The sequence below is a fragment of the Balearica regulorum genome, chromosome 18 (genome assembly GCF_011004875.1).
Source record: "Balearica regulorum gibbericeps isolate bBalReg1 chromosome 18, bBalReg1.pri, whole genome shotgun sequence".
NCBI lineage: Eukaryota > Metazoa > Chordata > Aves > Gruiformes > Gruidae > Balearica > Balearica regulorum.
Genome location: NC_046201.1, coordinates 4568875 through 4596845, shown reverse-complemented (window position 1 = coordinate 4596845; position 27971 = coordinate 4568875). Strand labels below are relative to the sequence as shown.

Here is a 27971-nt window from a genome sequence, read left to right as displayed (position 1 = left end):
ATTCCAGAATGAACAAAGTAAGTTTAACGTGGTAAATAAAGCATGTGGTATTCAACTAGCTCATTTAGCCAAATGGAGCTCCATGGCTTTTAAAGTCATTGACAGAACTGCTGGTAATCTTCAAGGTTACTCTCCTCTGCTGTCCCCGAGCTCTCTGAAAGCACTTTGGACTAATTGCATGTTTGTAAGATCCCAGAGGTGTGTGTGTCAGCTTCTGCAAGGCTTGAGGGAAGCTTTCTCAGCGTGGCCAGCAGTGTGACCCGTAGCTAATGCCGCTGCCTCCTGTTAGGACCGAGGTGTCCTTTCCTGGCCCATCTGGAAGAAGAACAGCGACAATACGAGGAACTCACCAGGCACCTCTATTTTTCCGCATACGCATTGTGCCATACTGGCCAGGAGCAGCAATTTGTTACGGTTTGATCGTAAATTACCACACAATTTAAAAGGGAGTGCCTTGTGTTGCTTCTGATGTGTTCCTATGCGTCAGACGCACTCACTTGGCTGGCGCACCACTGCAGCCAGCACCGTTTCATTACGGTACATCTGCATCACGGCTCCTCGATGACAGACACCTTGGTCACCCCGGGAAGCCCAGAGCAAAGCTGCCCTCGGGGGACCAGGCGCTCCCCAGCCCGGTACCCGCCGTATTTCCCGGCCGGGCTCTGAGGAGCTGCCGCCCAAACGGCCTAAGGGCGGCGCGCGGCCTTCAGCGCCCCGCGCAGCCGCACGCAGGCGCGCGGGCCGCCGCTACCTAGTGTGTCCCTCGCGAGCTGCCGTAGAGTGTCCGCTTCGCGGTGGGGAGGGGTCGCGGTGTGAGGGATCCCAGGCCGCAGCGGCTTCGCTTCTCCCGCCGAGCCCGATGTGAGCCGCCCCGCGCCGGGGCCAGGGAGCGGGGCCATGAAGAAGGACGTGAGGATCCTGCTGGTGGGAGAACGTGAGTGCAGGAGGGGCCGGCGCGGCCCCGGGGCAGGGTGGGGGCCGCGGCTGTGGGGCTGGGCGGGGGCCGCCGGGGTGAGGGAAAGCTGCTGTCGCCATGCCGCCGGCTGTCAGATCGTCCCGGTGCTGCAGGGCGGGGGGAATCCCCTCATCCCTGCCCGGGCTCCTTCGCCTTGGGGCGGTGAGCGCGGCCCCGGGGCGGCGGGGAGAGGAGGAGAGCTCCGGCCCTGCGTGGTTGGCAGAGGTCGGGGTTGGGTGCTCCTTGGCCGCGCCGTGCTTGACTGCAGCGGCGGGAGGGACGCGCCGGCGGGCGCGGGAGCCCGTGTGTGTGCTCGGTCGGGACTTCTCGGCTTCTCGCGTCCCCTTGCTGGATACCGAGCTCGCAGCATGGCTCTCAGTTTACGGAGTTGGTGTTTGGACGTCCCTGGAGATGAACAGGATGAAATTCTTGCCCTATATTTGGCTACATCCTGTTTAAACTTTTTTTTGTGGAAACCGAACAAATCTTTCTTGTTTACTGAGTTTGGAAATCATAAACATCTCTGTGGCCAGCTGTGCTCCAGGCGGTTATCAGTTGGGTGTTGTGGACAGGAGAGACATGGAGCTGTTGGAGCGAGTCCAGAGGAGGCCACGAAGCTGATCCGAGGGCTGGAGCATCTCTGCTATGAGGACAGGCTGAGAGAGTTGGGGCTGTTCAGCCTGGAGAAAAGGCGGCTCTGGGGAGACCTAATTGCGGCTGACCAGTACCTGAAGGGGCCTACAGGAAAGATGGTGAGGGACTGTTTGTCAGGGATTGTAGTGACAGGACAAGGGGGAATGGGTTTAAGCTGAAGGAGGGTCGATGTAGATCAGATGTTAGAAAGAAATTCTTTACTGTTAAAGTGGTGAGGCCCTGGAACAGGTTGCCCAAAGAGGTTGTGGATGTCCCATCCCTGGAAGTGTTTAAGACCAGGTTGGATGAGGCTTTGGGCAACGTGGTCTAGTGGAGGGTGTCCCTGCCTGCAGCAGGGGGGTTGGAACTAGATGATTTTTAAGGTCCCTTCCACCCCAAACCATTCTATGATTCTATGACTTGTGGCTAGGACGGGGCCAGGGAGCCAGATCCCTGCTTCTGCCATTAACTTACTGTATGACGTTGAATAAACAGCATGTATTTATACGCGTGCCAGAGTTACAGTGGGTCTGTGTTTTTTCATATGTTCCTAAAATTGTGTTCTTAAGTTCACACTTAGGTACCCAAATGAGTGGCTAGGCTTTTAAAGATACAGCTTCTCATTGATGTAAATAGCAGCAAGGAGGTTCTGTTTTGTTAGTTTGTAAAGTGTGCTTAAGTTCCTCACAGGAAAAGAATACAGAGTAATTACCAAGTGTTATTAATAAAATTACCTGATTATATTAAGAATATAGTACTACTAACAAAGCTTTCCTGAGAATTTAATACTCCATATATATTTATGGTACAGTTTATGCAGTTATTTTATAGTGTGCGTTGGCTCTGTCTACACTGCCTAGAAAGATTCTCTATGACCTCTTTAGAGAGGAATCTTCAGGGAGATGGTACTATGCAGAAAGAGTTAACTCATTAAGCTTGGATTTGGCTAGTTTTACAAGACTCAGTTTATTTAGAAATGTATTTGTGCATTTGACTACACAGTCAAATTCCTCATCACGATATATGCCTAATTTACCTTGCTTTCTTCGACAATGGTGCGTTCTGAACTGGCTCTGTACAGTGGTTTAAGTACAGGTGTAATGGGTGCCTTGATTTGGCAATTAGGTTAACAATGCGTTCAACTGAAAATTTCAAAGATACAGATCTCTTAAATATAGCAACATAATAGTACATGGCACACATGAGGGATTGTGAGCATCTTTATATTATATTTTTGTTGGAATTGTAGCGAACAGAAGGGAGAAATTTGTTTTACAAATCGGTAAAACTTGTCAGTTATACTGTTAGTACTGTTTTGTATACATGTGTTTTACATAAATTAGTCTGAAACCACAAGTTCATCTAGACCATGTAATACTTGTTATGATAACAGCAGACCATCAAGTTCAGACTCTGAAATATCACCTGAAGACCTTTTGTTGTAAGCGTGTTCCATAACACAGCCTTTTTTATCCCCAGTGCTCTACATTTTAAGGTTGTTTTAGTCCTAGTATCCATGGTGCAAACATCAATTCTTAATGGCTAATAACTTTCAGAATGTGTTGAGAATGTTATTTTATGCAGTATGGCCTAAAAGACTTATATAGGAGGAAAAAGATGAGTTAATTATCACAAAGTGCTGTGCTGTTTTCTTTATCCTAGTCAGCTGATACTGTTTAGGCTCTTATTTCTAAGACTATATACAGAATTGGAAAGGCAAATGGTTGACCTAGATTCAAGCAAAATAAACCAAATCTCTCCACTTGAACCTATGGATTTTCATAAAAAAACTCTAGAACACTTGGAAGTCTATCAGAAGCTTACAAATACTGAGCATCTTTACTAACCAGCAGCCCATAATCTTCTATTTTCCATCATATAACATTAATGAAATTAATTTCTATATCTCAAAGCCAACATGTTTTGTCACTGTTTCAAATTAGAGCTGACTTGGTCAGATGCAAAACATGCTGCACCATTTTCAGTAATTATCTAATAACTTCACTTGCCTTTCAGGAACATAGTTGATCTGTGGAAATAGGAGAGCTTTTAAAGTTCTTTTGATTCTGGCAGGATGAAACTTAAGAGGGAGGACACCTGGCAGCATAAATTACAGTTTAGCTCATATGAGTATCTTTGAAAACAGAACCATATTGCTGTTATAAAACCTGCATCTTATTGCTCTCCAGCTAATATCACTGGTGAAAAATTTACAACTGTTCTCCCTAAGGAAAACAAAAGTCTTCCTCCCCAGGATAACTTACTTTTTTTTGCCTATCATAATTTTATAATAATTACTCTTTAACTTACCATGGTGAAGAGAAGCTTTTATTTCTGGATGTCGGAAGTCCCTTTGTTACTATACCAAAAATAGACTTGCATAAGTCAAATATACTTTGACTAGATCATCAGTTCAGTAATACCATTTTCTGCACCAAAAACCCCAGTCTTACAATTTCATATCTTCTTCTTCCTCCCATATCAGAATTATATACAATAAAATAGACAAAGGGTAAATGCAGTGATATCAGCAAAACAACTTCTGTCAATTCGTGACATTTTATATTGATGCAGTGATGCAGGCTCTGACTGATTGCGAGCAGTGTCTTAGTTGGTAAAAAATGCATGCTAGTGAAGATGCTGTATGTCCGAGATGAAATAGTTTTTTGCTTGAATTGAGGGCTGTCAAAAAGATACTATCCCAGATAATATCCGAATCTGAACATTTTCAGTTTTAAGAACTGTCTTGAAAACAAATAAAGCAGTAATAGTCTTTCAAGGCTTTCAAAGGAACAGGAAGTTGACAGATGAAGGTTTTTGGAGAGAGGGGAACCCTGAGAAAAGTTAACAACTCTTAATTTTATGGTCACATTAAAGATTCTCAAAAACGAAGCAATCCACTTGTGATACCAGAAGTCTGAACTTTGCAGGTAAACTGAGTCATTTATTTGATTGTTTGATTGAATACAGTTGAATATTGAAGTAGAGATGACGTTATTATTGGATTAAGAAAACTGTGACTTTAGGAGGGTTGGTGGTTTGGGGGTTTTTTCAGCTTTTTGTGTCAAGGAGATTGTGCTCTTGCACTTTCAAAGTAGTCAAACTGGTTTGTGGATACTTTGTCCATTGGTCATAGAGCCTTGTCTTCTTGGCCAGCTCTCATCCTTGGTAGTTTAGGACTGAAGCACAATCACAGTACCAAGAATACTATAAAAATACTTAATTCCTAAATTCCTTTCTGTGTGCTTTCTTAGTGTCTATTTATTAAGTTGTATTAGTGCATTTCCAGTTTGTTTTGAATTTTTGGGTTTTTTGTTTAAGTATTCTATATTCAGGTTAAAACCCGCTAATTCTTTTTTGTAAGACAGAGCAGGATTTGATTCACTTCTGGATGAAATACAGAAGTGTGAAATGGAACCTAAGGTTTTACAATAAAAGAATTTTGAGATAATTGCGGTCATCCATATTTAGTATGTTTGAACAACAGATAAAAAGCCTTTAACATGGTAAGTTGGAAAACGTTTTTAAAATACTTCCAATTTTAAGATGAGATGCAACTATTGAGTATAACAAAACCAAATTATCTAATCTCTGTTTTTAATGCTTTTGCAGCCAGAGTTGGGAAGACATCACTAATTATGTCTCTTGTCAGTGAAGAATTTCCAGAGGAGGTAGAGCATCCTTATTTGTTTTCTATGTTTTTATTTCTATCCTGTTGTATAATTTTTTTAAAGAGTAAGTTAATAGGGTCTGCTTTAAAATAATGTTTCTTATTTAGAAAAAAAAATAAAGTCTAAAACTGCAATGATGACTTCTGGAAGAGTGATGTAGGTTAGGTTAAATATATCTGTGTGAAGATTAGGAATTTAGATTTTATCTATGTTCCTTTCTTGTTTTTCACACGGTTAATGAAAGTAATTTTTTTATATCTGAGGAATGTTAGGGGGTTTTTAAGTAGTTGAAACTGGTCATAACTGGCAGCATACTTCAGCTATCAGAGACTCATAAATGGGAAGGTGCTGACACAGGCAAGACCCTCAATTTTTTTTTGTGTGTTGTATTTAAAGAGCAAGTAGATTGAAAAATGAATGAGAATGAGGAATTAAAAAGTCACATCGTATAACTTAACCATGTTTTTGTAACTGAGACAATGCCTTTATTTCTATTTTTGAAGAATGTTTTGCTGACTCTTTTGAAGTAAAAACCACCAAAAACTGCTAGTGCGTTCTTCCAGAATAAAAGTAAAGCTCCTTCTACATTTTATTCCTTTTTTAAAGCAGCACATAGGTCTCTTTATACCATGAAAAGAACTGCAGCTGCTGCAAATAGTTAAGCTTTTTACATATAAACATGAATGTTTATTTCTTCTGATCACACGTCTTAAAATAGACATCATGTGCTGCTCTTTGAATCTACACAGTGCTGTTTAATGCAAATCAGTAGGTTACTACAGTTCATGAGTCCAGATTAGATTGTTAACATAATTTAGTTAAATTCCCAACCTTGCAGGTAAAAAGGAGCACCAGTTGCTGTTTGTTCTTAAACTGCTCAGGGACCTATTCCTTTGACAGGTCCTTTCTTGAGGTACTTAATGAATTGTAGGCGCCTCTTCACTTCTTATCTTCTTCCTGCCGTATAATCTAGAATATTTATCTAAATTCGTGTTGAGAGAAAAAGCGTCATTTATATATAACACAATATCTGCCTGAAATTACAGAAATAACTTTAAAAAAACACTGCATCCTATATAAACTGAAGAAAGAGACATGTACAATTCCTGCAGGTCAGTCATGCAGATCAGAGCTGTAAGGTGTATAACAGACGTTTCAGACTTTGAAATAATGTTTAATACACTGGGTATTATCAGTAATCATTCTTGATGAAGATGTAAGTAGAGTCTGAAGCTTTACAAAGAGCCATTCTTCTGGTGATTGGCTTCTCTTTTTTTCCTTTTTCCTTTTTTTTTTTTTTTTAATTAAAAGAAAAGTATCATGAAAGTTCAGGGTCAGCAGGTGAAAGGCGATAAATAGCTGTGCAGGAAGTTTACATTAAAATTAGGTTTAAGTTGATTCTTTCTGAATATGGATTAGTGTTCTCTGGAAAAAAATGGCCAGCAATCATAGCTAGTTTACACTATTTTGCAGAACACACTTTTTATCAGTATCATGTTTTGCTTTGTAGGCTTTTCTGAACTTAAAGTTTAGCACTCTGTCAGAAGCAAGGAACTTGTCAGGTTATGATTATGTAAAAATGGAGACTTGTATTTTGTCTGTCATGCTTGTTTGCAGTATCTTGACTATTTTTTTTTAAACAAAATAATAAGCTGTTCTGTTTAAAGCTGACTATTTGGCAAGTGTATGATAGTATATGACTTTTTGTCTATCTGGATTTTCTGGATTATCTTTAAAGGCTTTTTCTTGCTGTTTCTTTACAACCCAAGGTTCCACCACGAGCTGAAGAAATCACCATTCCAGCTGATGTCACCCCTGAAAGAGTGCCAACCCACATAGTGGATTATTCAGGTAAGACCTACACAATCCAATTACTGTCTGACTGATTTGGCATGGAATTGTTTATCTAACTCAATAGCCTCTTTAACAGTCATACTGGTACAGGACCAAAGTTATGTGTAGGAAAAGACTAGATTAAAATAGAAACTCATGGGATAAAAACAAATCAGATGATGGTGGCTGGTCCTACTAATTCAAGGCCTGACATTAACTGCTGTTGGTACTTCCATGAAAGACAGTCATAGCGATATTCCGGTGAAGTTAGTGTTCTTTGTGTGACAGACGTGTTTACAGGCTCAGACAAAGGCGAGTACTTTCATGGAATTCTAAACTATTTTTCTTTCTTTCAATGAAGAATTCCCTAAGATGCAGGAGACTTTACATACCTTATATTGTATGTCTTTCTAAATTTCTAAGTTTGGACACCTTATCCTTTTGTGTCAGGTTCATATTTTGTTTTTCTGTTTTTTGATATATTCTAACCTCCTTGACCTTACTGAATAGATAAATAGGCTCAGTATCAAGGTTCATATGCTATCATAAATATGTGCAATGGTTGCACAGCTAGAAAAATCCTATCACCATTTATAATGGCAGCATTAGGCCATGTTAGCAGATACCTTCCTATCTTCTCTCTCCCACCACTGCTGAGGAAATGTCTTTGGTGTGTTTACCTATTTGGAACAAAGAAATAATGCATATTGTTGTCATTGGACTTGAACTCAAATTCATGTGGCATGGGTTTTTCTATTGGATTAAATATTTCATCAATTTGGTTAACAGAAGCTTGGTCTCACCAAAAAAAAATCATCGTCACTGCAATAAAATTAGCATATGCCATATTCTGTTCTAAAAGTTTACATTATAGAACAATGTTGCTACTTATTATCCCAGGAAGGGGCTGTTGATAAATGTAGGGGGATGCAAACTATGACTCATTCCAGAGAGAACCTGTCTACAAATGTAATTTAATTATTCCTTTTTAAAATAGCTGCTAAAAAAACTTGTGTGCAACAGACTGTTTCTGTCTTGCAAGTTAATGGATCAATTTCATTATTGATACAGCAGATGCACTCTTTAGTGCGTTTTATGAAAAGACGTTTAAGTAACAAGAGCTTTCACAAGACTGTCCTGTGAGCATTGTGAAACACCCCAGTTCAGTTTCTCATGTTTTTCAGTTTTGTTCGCAAAAATGTTTAGTATTAACAAATGGCTTATTCTATTCAATGCAGAAGCAGAGCAAAGTGATGAGCAGCTTTACCATGAAATATCACAGGTAAGTGTATTTTAGTGTTTACTAGAAAATAGTTTCTGCTTTTGGAGAAATCTTTCCTTTTAAGTTCTCTGCATTAGGTGGGCTTCAGTTTGAAGAAAAAACCCCACCTCTTTTGCTTTTTCTTGCTTGGCATTTCGTTTTGTTTTGTTTTGTGCCTTGTGCTGTAGTAAACTTTCCTCTATTTAAGAAGTGTAGTTACTGCCACTGTGTTGGTGAATTGAGCTTAAGCTTTGTCCTTCCAAGTGAAAGGACAGAACCTAAATACATTTTAGTCAGTAGACCAAGGCATTGACAGTTTTTGTAAAGAAATAATCCTACCCTGGAAAGATCCTTTTTGGTTCTTTCTGTCATGTTGCATTTTATTTATGAATAGCATGGCATTCTTGGTAATTTTATAATTCCTCTCATTTCCTATTTTCAGTTTTTTCTGAGCACCTTCGCATGGTTTCTGTACAGCCTGTCATGGTGTTGTGTTCCATTTCTGGCATTTAGTTTGATCCTTGAGTGGAGGCTGCAAATGATGATTCTTCAGTTTAGATTTCTTGGTAGCATAGGTCTCTCTGCAGGCATAAGCTGTGAATGTCACACGGCAAGACAGGCTTTTTGGCACTTCTCAATGTATAAATTATTTGGTTTAAGCTGTTGTTCGGGCTACAAATAGCTTAAACAAGTCAGGGACACAGTTTTTGACTAATGGTGGAACTGTCCTTACTCTGATGTTGTTACATATGGTTCTTAATTGTCTGTGTTGCTGTAGAGACTCTAAACAGTGGAACTCCATGCCTTTCCTTTCTTTTCATTGTAGGCAAATGTGATTTGTATAGTATATGCTGTTAACAACAAGAATTCTATTGATAAGGTATGGTAACACATTTTATCCAATTATTGCTTGCGCACTGTTAATTGTTGGCAAGCTGAAAACTGTATTAGGTATTTAAAGTGCATAAGATGGTGTTTGAGAATGTACAGATGTGTTATTGTTTCTGATTTATTTCAACATCTGAGTCTTCAGTCATTTCAGTCATCTGACAAAGTTGCTCATTAATCAACTCTATTTTTTTATTTGTTTCCTCCTTTGTGGGTAAATATGTGCTGCCTTGGGAGAGAAGCAGTAGCAGTTGTAGTCAAACTTGTGCATAGTTCAGTCATAGTAAATTTGAAAATGTATTTTTCATGTTTGTTTTTTAACCCCACTTTAGGTAACAAGTCGATGGATTCCTCTCATCAATGAAAGGACAGACAAAGATAGCAGGTGCATAAGTAAAGATGAGAAGTGTGAATTAGGCTGCACATCGATGGGTGTCAATGGACAGTGTTGAGGATGTTAATTGTTTAAGAAAATCAAATTCTAAACTTAAAGGTTATATGAGAAGTCCAAGCAACAAGAGATTTAAAGTATGTAGGTCTGTTACATATGCCAGCAATGCTATTTATTTTGAATTTCATGGGCAGCTTTTACCAGGTGTGTTTATATTTGTTATGGTATAACTAGTTTTGGCTACATGGTCTGTATAGGTTTTCTACTGATGCTGGTTTTGTATAATAATATGTGTTTAATTTTGTCTGTATCTGTGTGGTTTTTATAGTATCGACAAGAAGTACATTTTCTGTCTAAGTGTATATCAAAACAATTTACTTAAAACTACTATCGTTCAGTTTTGCCTGTTGGCTGCCAGTGATATTTAATTACATCATAAAAATAATATAATGGCTTCCTGGTGGGAGGTAGGATGCTCAATTAAGATAGATCTTTTTATCCCTCTGTCTTTAAAGCTCTTAACCTGTTTGTTTGTTTGTTTTCAGGCTGCCTCTTATATTGGTTGGAAATAAGTCTGATCTAGTGGAATATAGCAGTATGGAAACCATCCTTCCCATTATGAATCAATATACAGAGATAGAAACATGTGTAGAGGTATGCAAGACTTTCTGAAGTTAGAATGAGTAACAAAAAATACACTCTTGCCAAGCATATATGGCAACTTTTAAATAGAAAAGATGATTTTTTTTTTTGTTCAAAAGAAAATATTCAAATATAAGTTGTTATCATGGTGAGTTTATATGTTATTTTTCTTTAGAGAAGATTATACTATTGCATGGCTCAATGTTACCATCAAATTCTTCTAATATTTAGAGCCTCCTCACATCCTTGTCTTTAGCACGTGTTTCAAATTTAATATTAAGCCAAACAGGTGTGTGCAAAGTATTAAAAATGGAATTTAAATGTGTGAATATGCCTTTCTTTTTTTTCAAAGTAGATACAACTTTTTTGATTTCTCTGGTTTTATTAGTATGACAGCAAATTGTAGTGAGACCTCCTTTATTAATTACTGAATAGACAGAGGGGCTAGATGTCTTTTTTTCTCAAATGGCACTGTACCCACAAGAGGGGGCTAGATCTTTAAAAGTTTGATGGTTGCTTAAATTTCAGAAGAAATCACCAAATAGTCATGAAACTAGGTAATCAATATAAGGATTTTTCTTTCAGTGCTCAGCCAAAAACTTGAAGAATATATCCGAGCTATTTTATTACGCACAGAAAGCTGTTCTACATCCTACAGGTCCTCTTTATTGCCCAGAGGAGAAAGAGGTATTTATACATAGATTTTAAGAACAAATAATAGGGGGGGAGGGGGAATTATTCACTTTCCTGTTCTTTCCTTTTCAGTGGACTTTGCATTTCTTCGTGTGTTCTGTTACCACCACCCCACCTCCAAATGTCAACCATTATATTCCAAAAGCATGGTGATTGTTTTGTGTTGTATTAATCCAATCTGTCTTTCCTCTTCATTCAAAGCAATGAAGACTTTTTTTGTTGCCCATGTGAATTGCGAAGTAAAATGAGAAGCTTTGGTAATGGCTTTAACCCCAATGTAATGTGAACAAAATCATGTGTTCAGTTCAGTTCTCCTTTAGATACACGTTTCACACTAACTCCATTTATTTCAGCAAATCCATTCCCGACTTGGCCTAATTTAAGGGAAAGTACTTTTCTGAGCATCTTGCGAGACTTTGGCAAAAGGCATAAGAAAGAAGTGATGTGGCTGGTTTTTAAGTATCACAGGTAGTTCGCTCAGAGTATTGTGAAGCAGTATGTTTTTTTTAAAAAGAACATTAATTTCATGGGCAAATACAAATAAAATCTCTAAACATAACCCCTGTGTAGTACTGGGCAGTAGGAAAGTTGCTTCAATCGTAAATTCTTTGTTAAGTAGAGAACCAGAGAATAACCCTGTTTTGATTTCTTCCATCAGAATCATCTTTATGAGTTAGTAATGTTGTGATAAAATTGTTGTGCTGAAATCTTTTTGGTTTTCCAAAACCAATCTCTATGCAATCTGTGTGACCTCTGTGAAGAGAAGAGTCCATCATCACTGTAGTTGTTGGGAGAGAATTACCACTGTCTGTTTTCTTTCACTCAGAAGGTATCCCAGCAATTCTTTTGTCATAGAGATAGTCCATATGATCAATGCTTTGCCTGGTAGATGAATGAGCCCTGTGAAAATTTTCAGTGTTTGATGTTTGAAGCCTTCTGAAGCCATAGTTGAAATAGCAAATAGAGATAGTGTGCTTATTTAGAAAGAGTTGACTCTAGTTCTAGAGCCATTTATTTCTGCAAGGCACTGGGATTGCAAGGGCTTGTTTTGTTTTGTTTTGTTTTGTTTTTTACTCCCCACCAAAAAATATTTTGGGAAAAAAAAATCATCATTCAGTTGTGTTTTAAAAGATTTCTATAGCAATAAGACTGAATTTAGAGAACTGGTTTTTTCAATTTTTTTTTTTAATAACCAAGTAGTGCAACCTTCAGCTTGTGAAGAGCTTGAGGCTCTTCTATTAATCGAACAGAAAGATATTTAATGTGGAATAATTGCTTTAAATTTATGGATATAAATTTGCTAGATCAGGTTTTTGTTTCCTCTTGCTTTTTATTTTTGTGTATGTGTGTATGAATGTCTCCGTTCTAAAAATGAAGGCTAGTATTTGTTTTAATGTGATTGAGCTGCCTGATCTCATTCAGTGTAGTGTTTTTATATTCAAGCCTAGAAAGATACTGAACTTTCTTTTATTCCTTAGATGAAACCTGCCTGTATTAAAGCACTCACTCGCATTTTTAGAATTTCTGATCAGGATAATGATGGTACTCTCAATGATGCAGAGCTCAACTTCTTTCAGGTAACTCTTTTGCTTGTGTTTTCACTGTGCTTAATGGTTGAACTATATAATTCTAGAAAAACAAGTGATTATTTTGAAGGACCAGTAGTAAGGTGAATTATAAGGGAATCGGGTCTAAATATTAAAAGTCTTAAGTGCAGCATAAAAGAGTGCATCTGTAAAAAAGGAAATTGTATTAATTTTATTTCTAACCATTGTTCAAGTTTTAGTTCAAGAGCAAAATAAAAAAATCTATTTAAACAAACAAGCCGCACTACAGGTATTTAAAAATAAAATCACGTTTGTACACCTTTATTTCCACTAAGAAATTGGATTGTCCTTTACTAGCTTATCAGAATATTTAAGGCTGTATTTCATACAGGACATGCTGTTTGTCTAGCTTAGTAGCCAGTGATCCTAACATGCTCTTTTTGTTCTGTTGTTTTGGGGTTTTTTTGTTAGAGAATTTGTTTTAATACACCACTGGCACCTCAAGCTTTGGAAGATGTAAAGAATGTAGTCAGGAAAAACCTAAGTGATGGAGTTGCAGATAATGGATTAACATTAAAAGGTAAGCCTTATTTAACTCTTAAAAGATGTGTCTTTGTACAGTTGATAATCATTCTTACATAAAAAAGCTAGTGTTTTGGAATAGGATCTCTGTCTTGATTCTTTTAGACTGCAAGAGCTGGGTGTAGTGGCAGTATGATATCGAAGGATGATTAAACTGAGGAATACTGGGCTGAATAAAATAAGATCTTTCTTACTTCTCATTACTTATTTGGATACCAAGCTCTGTATACTGATTCAAAAGAGATTGTCTCCTAGATAAATCTGTATCTTGTCTCTAGGCTCACTGTCTGCAACACTTGTCGGCAAGGTGTGGTGTCTGTCAACATTTTAACAGCTGTGTTGTATGGATTTGCTCAGAGCATATGGCAAAAATGAAAGGAGAAAAAATGTTTTCTTTCTGAGCATCAGTGTAACTGCTTTGCTTGTGGAGCTTATGTATGTAGTAGGAGAAATTGTGAGAAATTGTAAAGAGTGGGAATCTTAAGGCTTAGCCTTACTAGACAGTGAAATCTCAGTGTTCATTAAGCCCTGGAAAGTGCTAAACAAAAATCCTACCAGTTATTTCGATACATGAAAACTAAAGGCAGTCTTCCATGAGACTGCTCTCCAGGCTTCTTGCTAAGGCTTACTATTTTAAATTGTTGAAAACATACAGCTAAGTTCTTCTATAATGCTGATACTGAAAGAAGCAAACAACAACAGAAAATCAAGTGGGTTGTTTTATGGAAACAGTTCCTTGAAGGATACTTTTATGAATAGCATGATTTCTGAACCTTCAGTCTGTGTAGATAATGCTGTAATGTCACCTAGGAGGTTTAAAATCTGAATGTGTATTTCAAGCTTTTTTGTTTTCAGCCTGATACTGATTCTATTAAAAATACCTGTAGCAGGTAAAGCACTTCAGGGCCTTAAGATTTCATCATTTCGATTTTTAGGTTTTCTTTTTCTACACACACTTTTCATTCAGCGAGGAAGGCACGAAACAACTTGGACTGTTTTACGTCGCTTTGGATATGATGATGACTTAGAGCTTACACCAGAGTACTTGTTCCCTCCGTATGTATCACTTATTTTAACTTGCTTTAAGTTACGTGCAGTTAATTTATGCTGCCTCCTGCTTTGGCAGGAGGAAAAGGTTAGTGTAGTATGTTTATTTAACACATTGTTATGTCAAGATAAATTATTAAAAATAAATGTAAAGGTCAAATACCAAATGTTGTAATTCAAAAAGTCTGTATTTTGAGTTTTAATAGTCTATATTTCATAAATACACTAAACACTACTTGTATTTGTTTTCAATAAACAGGCTAAAAATTCCTCCGGACTGCACGACAGAATTAAATCATCATGCATATTTGTTTCTTCAAAGCATTTTTGATAAACATGATTTGGTAAGCTTTTAATTTGAGTTTGTGTCCTTATGCTTAAGAGCCTTAGTTTGCTAGCAGTTTTGATAGCAAAAAAAGTGGTTTTGTCATTATGTCATTTCATTCAGAAACTGTCTCTGCTTTAAGTTATGCAGTCAAAACTAGCCTGCTATTTATGTTTCTGTCTACAAGGAGAGTTAGCAGTTGCAGTTGTACTACCAAACTTTTTTTAACTAGCTCATATATTTAGTCTTATTTGAAAGCAAGAAAAGAACAATGATTAAAAAGAAAGCAAATCAGTTTCTCATAGCCAGTTTCTTGAATCTTGCAAGCATATAGCAGGAAAATATCAGTTTAGAATAGACATGAATTGTCATTTATGTTTGATGTCGTATGTTTTCAGGATAGAGATTGTGCTTTGTCTCCTGATGAATTGAAAGATTTGTTCAAAGTCTTCTCTTATATGCCATGGGGACCTGATGTTAACAACACTGTTTGTACAAATGAAAGGGGGTGGATTACATACCAAGGATTTCTCTCTCAGTGGACGTAAGTGTGATACATTACATTTTAGTAGTGGAGAACTTTGGGTCTGATAATGCATTTGTAGATTCCTCTTAAAAATCTAGTAGAAAGAGTGGAAGTTTAATAGTTGAAAATTGACCCAAGCAGTCAAGGTCTTTAGGCCACTGGATGGCTGTATCTTCAGACAATTGTTATAACCTGTTCAGGATTTGGCCAGTGTCTCTTCAAACTGTGGAAATCTCCCTGAAACTTGTCAAAATAAATATTTCTGTTGTTCTGCTCTTTGGAGATGGTATGAATAGTGATGTTCAATAATGAGGGTTTTTTCCTATTAAAAATACAGAAAATGAGAAAAACATTATTTGAGGAAAAAAATAGATGGTGTGGGTTGATAAGCCTCAGCAAGTATTTTGCTGCTTATTAAGACTGGTAAAGTTGCCACCATTTACCTTCAGAGTGTATCTGTCCTTCAGTACTACATAGCACCAGGAATACTTCTATCATGTCCATCTGGAGATAGGAGGAAAAAATTGTTTCAGTACTGTAAAGAATTGGTATTACAGATGCTAACAATTTAGAAACTTCTTTTTGTCCCCTCCGCTAGACTAACCACGTACTTAGATGTACAGCGTTGTCTGGAGTACCTGGGTTATTTAGGCTACTCGATACTTGCAGAACAAGAATCTCAAGCATCAGCAATTACAGGTAATAATAATAAAAAAAAAGTTTGGTGCAACTTAGGAATTTAGACATCTGCTCAAGAGTGACTTGTTTAAACAAATGGTCTATCTTTTTTCACTTATATTCTTTTTTGCTTTCTGCTCAAGTCAAGCCTTTGATTTAATACTTTAATGTAAGTGGACAATTATTTTATGTTTTCACATACATATATGTATCTACATCTTATGAGAAATATTTGTGGTTTTTTTCAAAAGTAACAAGAGATAAAAAGATAGACCTCCAGAAAAAACAGACTCAGAGAAATGTTTTCCGATGCAATGTTGTTGGAATGAAAGGTTGTGGGAAAAGTGGAGTTCTTCAGGCTCTTCTTGGAAGAAATCTAATAGTAAGAAACCTTTTACTTATATTCACCTATATATGCTTTTAAGTTAAGGTTAAACAGCACAAGTAATTGATCTTAGAGCTTCACTGATTATTACTGAGTTTGGGGAGCTCTATGAGGGAATATAGAATTATTGTGGAGCAGGTTGGTTTGGAGGGGTTTTTTTGGGTTTTTGGGTTTTTTAGCAAATAGACAAATGGCTATTGTGTGCAACAATTGTACATCATGGATTATGGCTATGCATTTAGTTGCAAAATAAACCACAGGTTATTGTAATTTTCATTAATAAATGGAGTAAAACAGCTGTTCAAATTGAACTTAAAGGGGCAAGTTGCTGTGGTCTAACATGAAATTCCGCATTTTCAGAGACAGAGGCAAATACGTGCAGAACACAAATCTTACTATGCCATTAACACAGTCTATGTATATGGACAGGAAAAATACTTGCTGGTAAGGTTGCCTCATTGTTATTTGCATATGACTGTTTAATCTTAAAATTCAGTGAATTATTCAGAGCTTTCTGCAAACAAATTTCTATTTTAATTTCTCTTCTTCATAAATGTGGATTCCCCCCTGCTCCTTTTCTGGCTCAAATAACTTCTGGTTTTACATGTTGCTAATACTTTAAACCGAACCTGTTCAGGACCTGTTATATTTGAAACCTTGACCTAAATTGTACGGAACCCGAACCATTATATTTATGCTGCAGGGCATCAAATTATAGCATACAATAATTTATCAGCAAGCAATCTACCTACTCAGTAAAGAAGAATCTGTCATGTAAGGTGATTGGGATGGCTAAAGTTAATCTTCAGTGGGTGAAATACTTTCTTTAAAGCTCGTTCTACTGTAGTTTTCCTTTATGATAATATGATATCTTTCTTTGTTTTCCAAGATCTAGTCCTCTGCTCTGTGGTTTTTCTCTGCCAATTTCTATGGGAATCTAAGACTTTGTGTTAAAGTAAATGTAACTTTTTATGCTGAGGTTGTGATTTCGTGCAGATGTGATGTTAACAGCTCACATATGTTGGCTGTATGGTAAATTCCTACTATTTCTTTTTCATTAATTCTGCCTATTGGCAGTCTATTAGTTCCAAGGATACATAAAAATGAGCCATAAAAATTATGAGAAAAAAAGTTATAAAATTCCTTTAACTGCATAATGACAAAGCTTGTCTTCCTCTCCGACTGTCTTTTTTTCCAGCTACATGATGTCAGTGACTCTGAATTTTTAACTGACATGGAGACCGTATGTGATGCTGTCTGCCTGGTATATGATGTCAGTAACCCTAAGTCCTTTGAGTACTGTGCCAGGATTTTTAAGGTTTGTATAGTTTACACATACAAACCTTTACATTTATGTATCTTTCCACTGACAAAACATTCAGTGTCAGTTATTGGTCCTATACACAAGTTCTAGTGTTAAAAAGACATTTTATTTATGGGTGCTGGTTATATATCGCTGATGCGTTATAAATGCAGTTTTGTTATTCATATCAAGCTAACATCTACTTGTCTACATTAAAATATTCTGCTACTGGAAATGCCTGACTTCAGTGCAATGAATATGTCTTAATGATGCTGCAAACAGTTCAACTCAGGCTGATCCTGGCTGAATGTACCCTATACTGTTTCTTTCACCTTTTTTCTTTAAATTTACAGCAACACTTCGTGGATAGCAGAATACCATGCTTAGTGGTAGCTGCCAAGTCTGACTTGCATGAAGTTAGACAGGAATATAGTATTTCTCCTGCTGAATTCTGCAAAAAACACAAAATGCCTCCACCTCAAGCCTTTACTTGTAATACGGTTGATGTGCCGAGTAAGGATATCTTTGTTAAACTGACAACTATGGCAATGTATCCGTAAGTACTTGAACCGTTATATTTTTCATATTGCATGGGTCATGCACAATACCACTGCATGTTATTGTTAGCCACCAGAATGGAACTGCCTCACTGAGATTTAGCAACAGAGAGATGTGACTTGAGTAGAATCTTCAAATTATTTTAAATTGAGAAAGTTGGTATGTATCCAACATACGAATCAGTGTCAGCTATTGTTACTAAGGTCTATTTTGAAGAATACACCACTTCATCCAGCTCCTGTTGCAAATTCCAATGAATATGTAGGGTTCTGTTCTGTCCTTACAGTGGATGCATAGCTCAATATGTCAATAGTAATATGTTGGTATTTGTGAGATACTTGTAAGTTGTACCATAATCCTTGTTAATAGCTCAACTTGATAGTTGATTACAAGTAATGACACTCCTTAGTGAACAACAGTTCCCCCAATGCACTGCTTGAAGCTTTTTTATTTTCAGGCTGTTTATTACTATGTACTCTACCTAATTAATCTAATAGATCTTGTATTTTTTTAATAGAATTTCTGTAAAAACACCTTTTTTGGCTTCAGATAGAAGATACTTAAGTTCATATTCTTCACTACACATCTCTCTGTTGCTAAGCTCACTTTGCATCTCTTTTTTTGGTGGGTGGAGCTTTTAATATGATGTCAAACTACTGAATATTACAGCAGATGGAGTCTAGTATGACAGCTGACATTTGCTTTAAATGAAATAGAACTAATGTCACTTTCACCCAAAATAATAAGGTTTTAAAAAAATACTTGAAAATGTATTGAATTAGACTTGAAAAGCTTTTGGTTTGTTTTTGTTCTCTTGTATTTATTTTGTAGCGCTGGTATACTGGGAAACCACTAAAGTGTAGCACTGACCAAATGTCTTGTCATATCAATATTCCTGCTTCTCCCTTAGTTTTCAAGCATGTGTGTTTGTTAGGGTGGGAAAGGTAGAGGTAACTGTCACTTTGTAAAGTGTGCATTCAAAGTGGTAGAAAACGTGGCTTACTTTCCTTTGAAAAAGGGGTGTTACCTATTGCTGTGCAGACATACTCAGAAGCTTTTAGATGCTTTTCTTATAAACTTAAATTCAACAAACGTTTTCATTCATGTTTGTGCTTTGCTATTAAGATCTGTCTATGGTGGTAATGCCAAAATGTCCAAGACGTAGAACATCTAACCTTAAAATTCTGCACAGCTGTAGTTGTACCCTTGCTTACCCAGTGTATTTTTTTTTTTCTCCTCTCCTTACTCATTCAAATGTACCTTTTATTCCTAAATCTCTCTTGGTTGTGGCACAGTCCTAATGTGCACCTGATTTTATGAGCAAGATTTCAACTCCTGTCCTTCTGTGTGTTTTCGCAGCCATGCCCGGTTACGCTGTATGTGCGCCTGCAACAGGTGTACATTTTGCATCTGTCAGAACTTCCTCAACTCAGACTTGCTGCAATCTGTAAAGAACAAACTCTTCACTGCAGTTCTTAACAGGTCCTTAACTTTATTTACTAGGTACCAGGTGTGCTTTTAAAAATAAAGGTTTTTTGAAAAAGCAATTGGTAACCTTATATACTGCAGACTTTTCACTCCATATCCACTAAATAGGCAGATACTTATTTTAATAATTGTCATAGAACTGTCAAACTTTAACTTGAAGGTACTTTTGGTCTTTTGAGCTTAGTCCAGTGATTTCTTTGAAACGTTACCAATTTGGTAGTTGATTCAGGCACTTAGTGATTGCAAAATTACTGTGGAGGAATTAGGATTGTGTTTTTAGGGAACTGATAATGGACATTAAGTAGTGTCTATAAATCTGTGTAATGTGTCTCACTTGAGAAGTTATAGGTTTGTTTAGTATTGATTAGAGGTGGTGCCTCTTAGATATGTTACACAAATATTTTCATAAAGGCACAGCTTTACTTACAGCAGCATTGTATATAACATATAACTTGTTTATAATTGCTAGTTTGATGTTTGGGAATTCATAGAATTTCTCTGTGTGTGTGTTATGCTTGGTTTACACAAAAAGCGGGTATTTTGTGTAAGAAAAAAAATCTAGAACTTTTAACATCCAATTCCTCTCTGAATATAGTGCAACACGTAAGAAACGGTAAATGGTTAAACATTTGCATTTACAGATACTTTGGAAAAAACAATTGGTAAAGAGAGAGAAGTGGTTTTCAGCATTGAAAACAGCGCTATACCTTGTCTTGTGTGTACTGCAGGCAGTTTTTGACCCACATGACTTACTAACACCTCAGCACTTGTCATCTCACCCCAACAAATGGGAGTTCAAACCAAACAATTTTTGTAGTGCAGTGGTTCCATCGTTTATAACCTTCTCGAAAGCAGCTGTGATAAATATGTGTGTTTGAGGGCTATGGTTAGAATATCCTGACGTGCTGCTGGTCCATGTATGTTACTGCTTTTTACTGTTTTCAGATGTAGCTGCTCCCAATAAGTGTCTCCTTTAAATGCAAGTTACACACATGTAGGAGACCTATTGATATACCCACCTACAGTATTGAGCATCTTTATGTAATACCACTTTAATCCAAGATATAAGTGTTAATCACAGAGTGAAAGTTGAGAGAAGGGTGAAAAACTCATTAGCTTAGGAAAAGACTGCGAATATGAGTGAGACTGTTCACGCTGCATCTCTTCTACTGCAGCCACCCTTATACAAAAATCCTGTGAAACAGCAATCTCTTTGCATATTGTCACTCTAAAACTTCATTCAGCAGTCACTACTAGAAAATCCCAGCTCTTCATTGTTGCGGCTGTAATGCATCCTCATTTTTTGGAATGGTTATGGGTTGCTGGATTAGCTGTTGTGGCTTGTTTCTGTCTTGTATGGGCCTATGTTGGTTTTGGTTTTGAGTCCTGCATTAGATATTGCACTTAGTTCCTCTGAAATACTGTCAAGGGCTCGAGATACTGAAATCTTTTTATGAGAAGTCTCAGGATGCTGCCATTCCACACCTTGTCACTAGATAGTGTGGAATAAATGCAGGAAACTACTACTGACTAAAAAAGTCTGTGATTCAAGGTAAGGAGAACTTCTCGCAGACTTTTCCACTGACCCTGCAGAAAGGAAAAAATATTTCCTAGAACCTCTTTGTCTATAGGCATTCAGTTAGTCACTAGGGTTTTGTTGCAGGTTTCCAGCACGCTCACTTCATCTCACCAATTCTCTTCCTAATTAGTTCTTCAAAGATGTTTCCTTACCAAACACATTGCCGCAGGTTATTCACCGTTCAGTACATGGACTACTGTATGACTGCATATATAGTAGAGATGAGATATCTGTAAACAAGAGGAAATAGCTCCTAATTATAGATGTAAGAGAGTAGAGATGGTTTTCTTGTTTAAAAATGTTAGCTGTTAGATGCATTTTTTAATGTAATGATCTGTGATTAGATTAGAGAAAGCATCTGAATCGAGAAGGATTTTCTGATGTAGTTAGTTTATATAACTTTTCTTATTTTGCCTTTACAGGTGCTTACCGTGAGGTCAGGTAGTTGGGCAAAAGTTCAGTAACTGATGGGTAAAGGAGGTTTCTCAGGAGTATTTACTCTCCTGATCCCTTCCTATTCTGAAGCTTTAGACAGTGGAAGTAGGTAAACTGAAATTTTTCAGATTGGACCCTTCCTGTATTATTTGTTGCTAAGTAATACGTAAACACTGCTACCAAGGCAAAATATGATACCACATTTGAATGTTCCCACCTCAGTAATTAAAGGAAGAACATTGCCTCTATGCAACTGAAAACCTATTCGCACCCACATTCAGTTTCTCTTGTATGGACAAATTTCAGAGACTCTCCCGAGGGTTTGTAGGCTAGCAGAAAGGCAAGTTCAACAAATGTGGAAGTTCAGTTTGGAGACGTTTATTGTGCAGGAACAGGATTGTTGGTTTGAACTACCCAGGATCACTCTTTACTGGCTCTTTAAGGAAGGCACTGCATTCATATCACTATATGTGCATGTATGAGACTTGTTACTATCCTGTAGTATTTTTTTACATTTTTAATCTGTTCTTTCCTTTAGGTGTTCATTTGTATTTGTCTGGCTGGCACTTAATCTCTTTTTATTACATTGTTTTACCTCTTTTTAAAAGCAAGATTTCTGCTTAGGTCATTCTAACACTTTCTGTAATGATGAGCTTGGATTTCTGGCTTTTTTTTTTTAACTCCAGAGCATCAATTTTTAGTGTGGTTTTTCTGCTTTCTTGGTTTTGAATCATTCACTTGTTGCCTTTTGCTTGTATAGTAGTGGCATTTTTCTGTCAGCTAAATTCATTTCAAAATAAAATAATTCTAATGCATGAGAATTGTGTTGTTCAGTGAGGGAGACTTCTCAGAGCATGTTTTTCTTCCTGCTAAAGTTTTTAAATACTGTGGAACAGAAGTGAATTTCTACTTGCATATAAAACATGGTTGTTTCAGGAATTATTTTTAAGATTTTTTTTTTCTATGAAAACCTTCCTTCTGTGAAATTAAAGTTAAGATGATAGTTTTGTTTTCCTGTAATAAAATGGGAAAGTTTTAAGAGTATAACCAAGGATTTATTTTTCACTGTGTACAGTGTATGCAGATTATTTTTCAACACTATGGTATACTGCCTTAAATCTAATTGCAGAAATCTATCCATATACGTAAGTGTCCCCCAAATTAGAACAATATAACAATCTTTTACTTACCTATCTTCCTCCTTCTTCAAACTGTGTAATGCCCCATACTGAATAGAAGTTTGCAAAGCTGCATCCCCTGATTTCTTTCCAAACAGAATATATTGAATTGGCATTTTACATTCTATTTAGGTTTTGTAGATAAGATGCACTCAGAGCTTTGCACATTTTAGGTGACTAATGCATGGGAGAAAATTCTAACTGCTGAAGTTGGTTTGCACCCTAGGAAAATATGTGCCTGAAGGGAAGCTGCAGCAGCTCCCACATGTTACGTGATGGTTTTGGAATTCAGTTGCTTATATTTTGTTGTTAGAACCTATTGTGTGTCAGAGCAGGCTGCTGCTGCTTGCTGGCTGCGTTAACTTGCTTGTAAGTTCGGTGTGAGTAGCCGTGTGACTAGCTTGCTGGCCTCACCAGTGTGCTTTTAAAATGGTTTTGTAGGCAATGGAGGAGTGTTTCTGAACTTCTGGGAAGGTTTAACCTTAACTATAGAGTTGGGATTCTTCTGCTGCTGACATGGGGGAAAAATGTCAGTATTGGCCCATAACTCAGCAATTTTCTGTGTGTAACCATGACAGGCATGCTCAGTTAACCTCTTGGTAAGTGCATGTTGCAAACTTCTTGTGAGTTGTTAAAGCCTCGTAAAAGAAAGACTGTACAGATTCCAAAGATCTTAATCAAAAAGTAACGAGTTACTTGACTCACTATTAAGGGTAAGTTGATTAAAAATCTGTTTTTTTTTTCCAAAATGTGCATTAAAATCTGAATTTTACACCAAAGGCAAAATTTCTAGACTTTCTTGTAGATGTGGAACTAATGGTGTGATTAAATGCACACACTAATCTATTTGGGAAGTTTGAAAGCTAGTTATTCTTACTAATAAGCAAGAATTTTATTTATGGACTCCTAACTACTACTCTGTGTGTGTGTGTATGTGCACATCCATATATAAGTCTTACCCTTGGAGAGAGTAATTTTTCTAATTCAGAGTTACTCTCTTACTGGCACTGAGAGAAACGTATTGAGAAAATGTATGAGAAGAGTTGTTCTGCATTATTGCCACCTTCATGTTAAAGAACCTGTGCTGGAAACAAACATTGATCCTTTTTATTATCTCAGGTTTTTGATTGTTGTTTTTTTTGGGGGTGGGGGAGGGTGTTGCCTTTAATGGCAGCTAAACAATATTAGGAATTTATGACAGCATGAGGAACATTTAAGGAAGGAAAAACTGGAATTTTTTTCAAAGCTGTAAAGCAATTAGACAACCATAGTGTTCTGAACTTCAGTAAGTATTTTTGGACATTTGATTTTTGGGCTGAGATGTTCAGAGGGCCCTAATTGTTTCTTATTGAAGTCAGTAGATTTCCTTGGGTTTATAAAACAAATCACTGCCTTGATTTAGTTCCTTATTTAAATTAAAGAGTCTGTTACTGTTAGGCTTAGAAAAAGGATCAGAGTCAATTTACTCTCCCTTCAGACATGAAAAGAGGATTTTATCATGACTAAGAATATATTAACTGTTTTTAAAAGGATGAAGCATGCTCAGCAAGTTTTGTGCATACCATCACATGTGGACATGTGCAAAAGTCAAAACAAGGCTAATTATAGATAGAAATCAGAAAATGTAGATGTGAGAGATAATGGTTTATGAAGCAGTGCAAAAACACTCATTTGCAATTTAAACAGTGATTTGCACATTTAAAGGAATGGTTTTTAAATTGTTGGGCATTTGAATTAACCAAATTAAACTTGAGAGTTGTTAGTTATACAAATGCTCACCCAACAGAGCTTGTCATGTAATCTATTAAAATCATGTTACAAGTGATTTATTTTACATAAAGAGATAAGTTTTATAATTTACAGATCTGAAAAACTAAAAACAACACCACATGTAGTGATAAAATACGGTCTTTAATTGAATTATCAACAGTAACGAGATCTTGTCAGTTTTAGGACGGACATATTGGAGTCGTTCCAGTGTGTTTAGCACAGGTACTCTAGCTTATGCGTATGGCGCGGGAGTATTGCAGTGTCCTGTGGACATGTGAAAGTTGAGGCTCTGGGATTGGAGTGGGAAGAGATTCAGTTTCTTAAGCAGTTTTCTTTGTCCTTAAAGCAATGGCATTTAGCTACATAAAATCATATATTTTACTTAGCTCATCAAAAGTACAAACTCCATTTATTTCTGTTTTTCCCCAAGCACTAAGTTTTTAACAACTGCACAAGAATCAGGGGCTAGATGGCTAAAAACTATAAATTCTCTGGGCTTTGTTATTTGAGCATATTTGAGACACTTGCTGTTGTTGAGCCATGCTGTGAACTGCAAACTGTGCATGTGTGTGAAAAGGTTAAGACCCTACATAGATGAGTTGGGGGCCATGCTGTTAGCAGACGAGGAGAGCAGTATTATGCAGCAGGTGCACGCCGTCAACTCTGTAGAAGATTCCATCTTCATGGAGTCATCTCTTGGTCCACGTTTACTTGAAGACAGGTAACAGCAGCCTAACTCAGGTGGCCTTGCCACTGCCTTTTCCCTTTCTTCCCCTCAGCAAACCACTTGACATCTAGTTTGCAGAGAGTTTGTCAAAACTAGCTGTAGAAGAATTCATGAGGAATTCATGAATTTGATCTGTTCCATAACCCAGCAAGATATTCTTAAATAAGATTAGGAATTTTTAGAGACCAGCTGTGTTTCGCTGTCTGTGCACCAAAGAGCCTGTTCTTCAGCATGTGGTATTACAGTACACTGATTATCTATGTGGCTTATATTGCTCCTGCAAATGTTCCTAAAGAATATCCTAAACTGGTTTTGTGTATTTTGATAGCAAGTAACAGTTCCTGCTTTATTAAACAGCTTGTATGCGATAGTTCTACAGTTCACACTACATGAACCCTCTTGTGCACTGTGTATGTTTAGGATCTTTGTGTGCTCCTTGTACTTAATACTCCTGCAGCTTTCACTGAGTAACCCGTGATGATTAATACAGGCTAAAATACATAGGCTAGTGAAGTTCTGTTGTAAGTTCTAGCTTAAACAAAAGCAAACAAACACTTCACTATTGTTTAGGAACTTCTTGTGCTTTGAATTATGGCATTTATGATAATTTGTTTTAACTGTTAGCTCCTGCTTTATGGTAAGCTGTCATACTTGAGACTACTTTTGAGGATGGCTAGCTGTGTTTAACTGAGCATGCTCACAAACTTCTTGCAATATGTGGGAGAGTTGGGTCATTGGCTGTCTCTACTGTCATGCAAGAAGTGGCTTTTTATGTCATACAGTCACTTCATACTGTTGTTACATCTTGTCTTTCTGTTGATGCCATTGTCACTGCTTGTTTCACTAGCACTTTCTCTTAGCTTTCAGCTTGGTATTGGATGACTTTCTATTGCTGTTCTTGTGACTGTACTGGGAAGAAAGGGATTTACAAATGGTCCTTTTGATTCTAGCTTTTGGAAAAATATTACTTGCTACTTGTCAGTAAACTTTTTTGGGGGAATAAGTATAAGTAGATCTTCAACAGGACTGGAAAGTTTTTCATGGAAAAGCAGAAATATGTAAACTCAACATTGGAGGAAAAAAAAAAAGGATTTTGCTGGACAGAGTTCTTCTCACTACGGGTTATTAATTATTTTCTAGCTATTTTTGTTTTCCTTTTCGGAATGCTTGCTGGTACTCTCAAAGACGACACACTGCCCTCCCCACATTCATGACTAATGATCTGCTCCTGCATTTCTCTTCAGCTGTGTGAGCTCTCTGACTTTAGTGAGATCTACTAATGTGATCAGGGCTGCAGATCAAATCCTAAGCTTTTAAGAAAAGTAAAATGACTGTATAGGTATTCATAAGGCTGAATTGTAAGCTGCCTGCCTGTGACAAGTGTAGTGATGAATTTCCAAAAGCAGAGTAGTTTAGCACAAGTTGTCTGATATTCCTGTCATGGAATTAACCTGGTTTTGTATGTGTGTTAAATTTTAGGCATGTGACACAAGCGGACCTCAAGAGCTCTACGTTTTGGCTCCGAGCAAGTTTTGGTGCTACTGTCTTTGCAGTTTTGGGTTTTGCTATGTACAAAGCATTATTAAAGCAACGATGATCTGAGAAGAAGCACATCTGGCCCTACCAAATAAAAAAACCACTTTTATGTAAATTCTGAATGCTTTAAATTCTGCTAGAAATATTTATATATGCAGAGTTACTTTATTAATATTTGTAATTCATGCATCAGATTATTTTAAATTATAGCTCTAACTACAGTATTGCATAATGCGTGGAAGAAAAGATTGCATCTTAACAGCCAGCTAAAATGGCTTAACTTGTGAGGCCAAAAGGGAATTTGTTGTAAATAACCTGTACATATTAAAGCAGTAAGACATTGCTTCCCAAAAAGCTATTCAAAATACTGTTCTTGAATGTTTCACCATGGTGACATACGAGTGTATAGTTGAAATTAATTTTCGGTTGAGTAGGTTCAACTCAAGGATCATACTTCCTCAAGGATTGCTTATTTATTTCACATTCATCTGAAGTGATTTCATCTTTTTTGGACTATAAGCTGTACCAGGCAGAATTTGTGATTTTTGTTCTTACCTATTCTTTTTAACTGATGAACAAATTTCCCCACTAACTATGTATTTCAAGAAAAAGTCACTGTTGCTGTCCTGGCCTATGATTTTGTATGTTACATGACCAGTGACATATTTAGCAGTCTGATACTTCTTTTAAAAGGAAAACCATACATTTAAAAACCTGCCAGATCAACTTCATACGCTGTGTGTAATTCGTGTTCTTCATTTTCCACTGTTGTGTTTTATAACCCTTATGAATCAGAAGAGCAAATTTGTATATTATAAATGTTTATAATTCAAAAAGTGGTGTTGTTTAATTTCTCACATCTGTCAATCATACCTTTTGAAAGCTGTGTATAAGATAAAACTAAAATAGTACACAGTGCCTATTCTACTGTAGTATATTAGTTGCATGGATCACAGTGCATTCTGTAACTGGCTAGAATTACCGATAGACACAGCTTTTTTAACAATCAAGTAAATCAAACATTAATTCCTCATGACAAACCTATTTTTCCATTGCTGGCCTTTTCAAATATTTCAATAAAATAACTGTGTACTGTGTTTGTGTTTATCTTTTTTTTAATTTTTTTTTTTTTTATTTCCCCTGCCCTGAAAGGTGGTCCTCAGAAAACCTTGTCCTTTATCCAAGAGAATACTGTCAGTGCCTTCGGCTGTTGGAGCTTCAGTATCTTGGCTGGATAGTTTCTTTGAGTTGTCTTATGACTGTGCTGCCTCCATTAGAGATTTGTTTCTGATTTTTATCAGAAGACAAAAGTGACTTCTGTGATATTTGAAAGCAGAAAC

The 27971-nt window shown here is 36.9% G+C and overlaps 1 protein-coding gene across 4 annotated transcripts; it reads left to right on the top strand.

The window, feature by feature from the left end:
* The first annotated feature begins 747 nt into the window (after positions 1 to 747).
* RHOT1 (ras homolog family member T1) lies at positions 748 to 27728 on the top strand. 4 transcript variants are annotated; one of them, XM_075771001.1, is made up of 21 exons: positions 764 to 934; positions 5201 to 5259; positions 7029 to 7110; positions 8331 to 8374; positions 9180 to 9233; positions 9574 to 9626; positions 10178 to 10286; positions 10860 to 10961; positions 12446 to 12544; positions 12986 to 13094; positions 14032 to 14152; positions 14403 to 14487; positions 14867 to 15012; positions 15593 to 15693; positions 15924 to 16054; positions 16418 to 16501; positions 17256 to 17375; positions 17714 to 17916; positions 19278 to 19400; positions 24946 to 25089; positions 26575 to 26842. In XM_075771001.1, exons 1-21 carry the CDS (start codon positions 898 to 900, stop codon positions 26690 to 26692), a joined length of 2124 nt encoding a protein of 707 aa, XP_075627116.1. In that variant the 5' UTR covers positions 764 to 897; the 3' UTR covers positions 26693 to 26842. The 4 variants fall into 4 exon arrangements, with proteins under 4 accessions (XP_075627117.1, XP_075627119.1, XP_075627116.1 ...); XM_075771002.1 differs by lacking the exon at positions 24946 to 25089 and having other exon boundaries at positions 748 to 934; positions 26575 to 27728; XM_075771003.1 differs by lacking the exons at positions 24946 to 25089; positions 26575 to 26842 and adding an exon at positions 21408 to 21539.
* Positions 27729 to 27971: the final 243 nt, after the last annotated feature.

Excerpts from the sequence above, each read along its gene's own strand:
- RHOT1 (XM_075771001.1), top strand. The coding sequence starts at position 898 with ATGAAGAAGGACGTGAGGATCCTGCTGGTGGGAGAAC. Across the intron at positions 12,545-12,985 it reads CAGAGCTCAACTTCTTTCAG|AGAATTTGTTTTAATACACC; the intron begins GTAACTCTTTTG and ends TTTTTTTGTTAG. Across the intron at positions 14,153-14,402 it reads CCAGAGTACTTGTTCCCTCC|GCTAAAAATTCCTCCGGACT; the intron begins GTATGTATCACT and ends TTCAATAAACAG.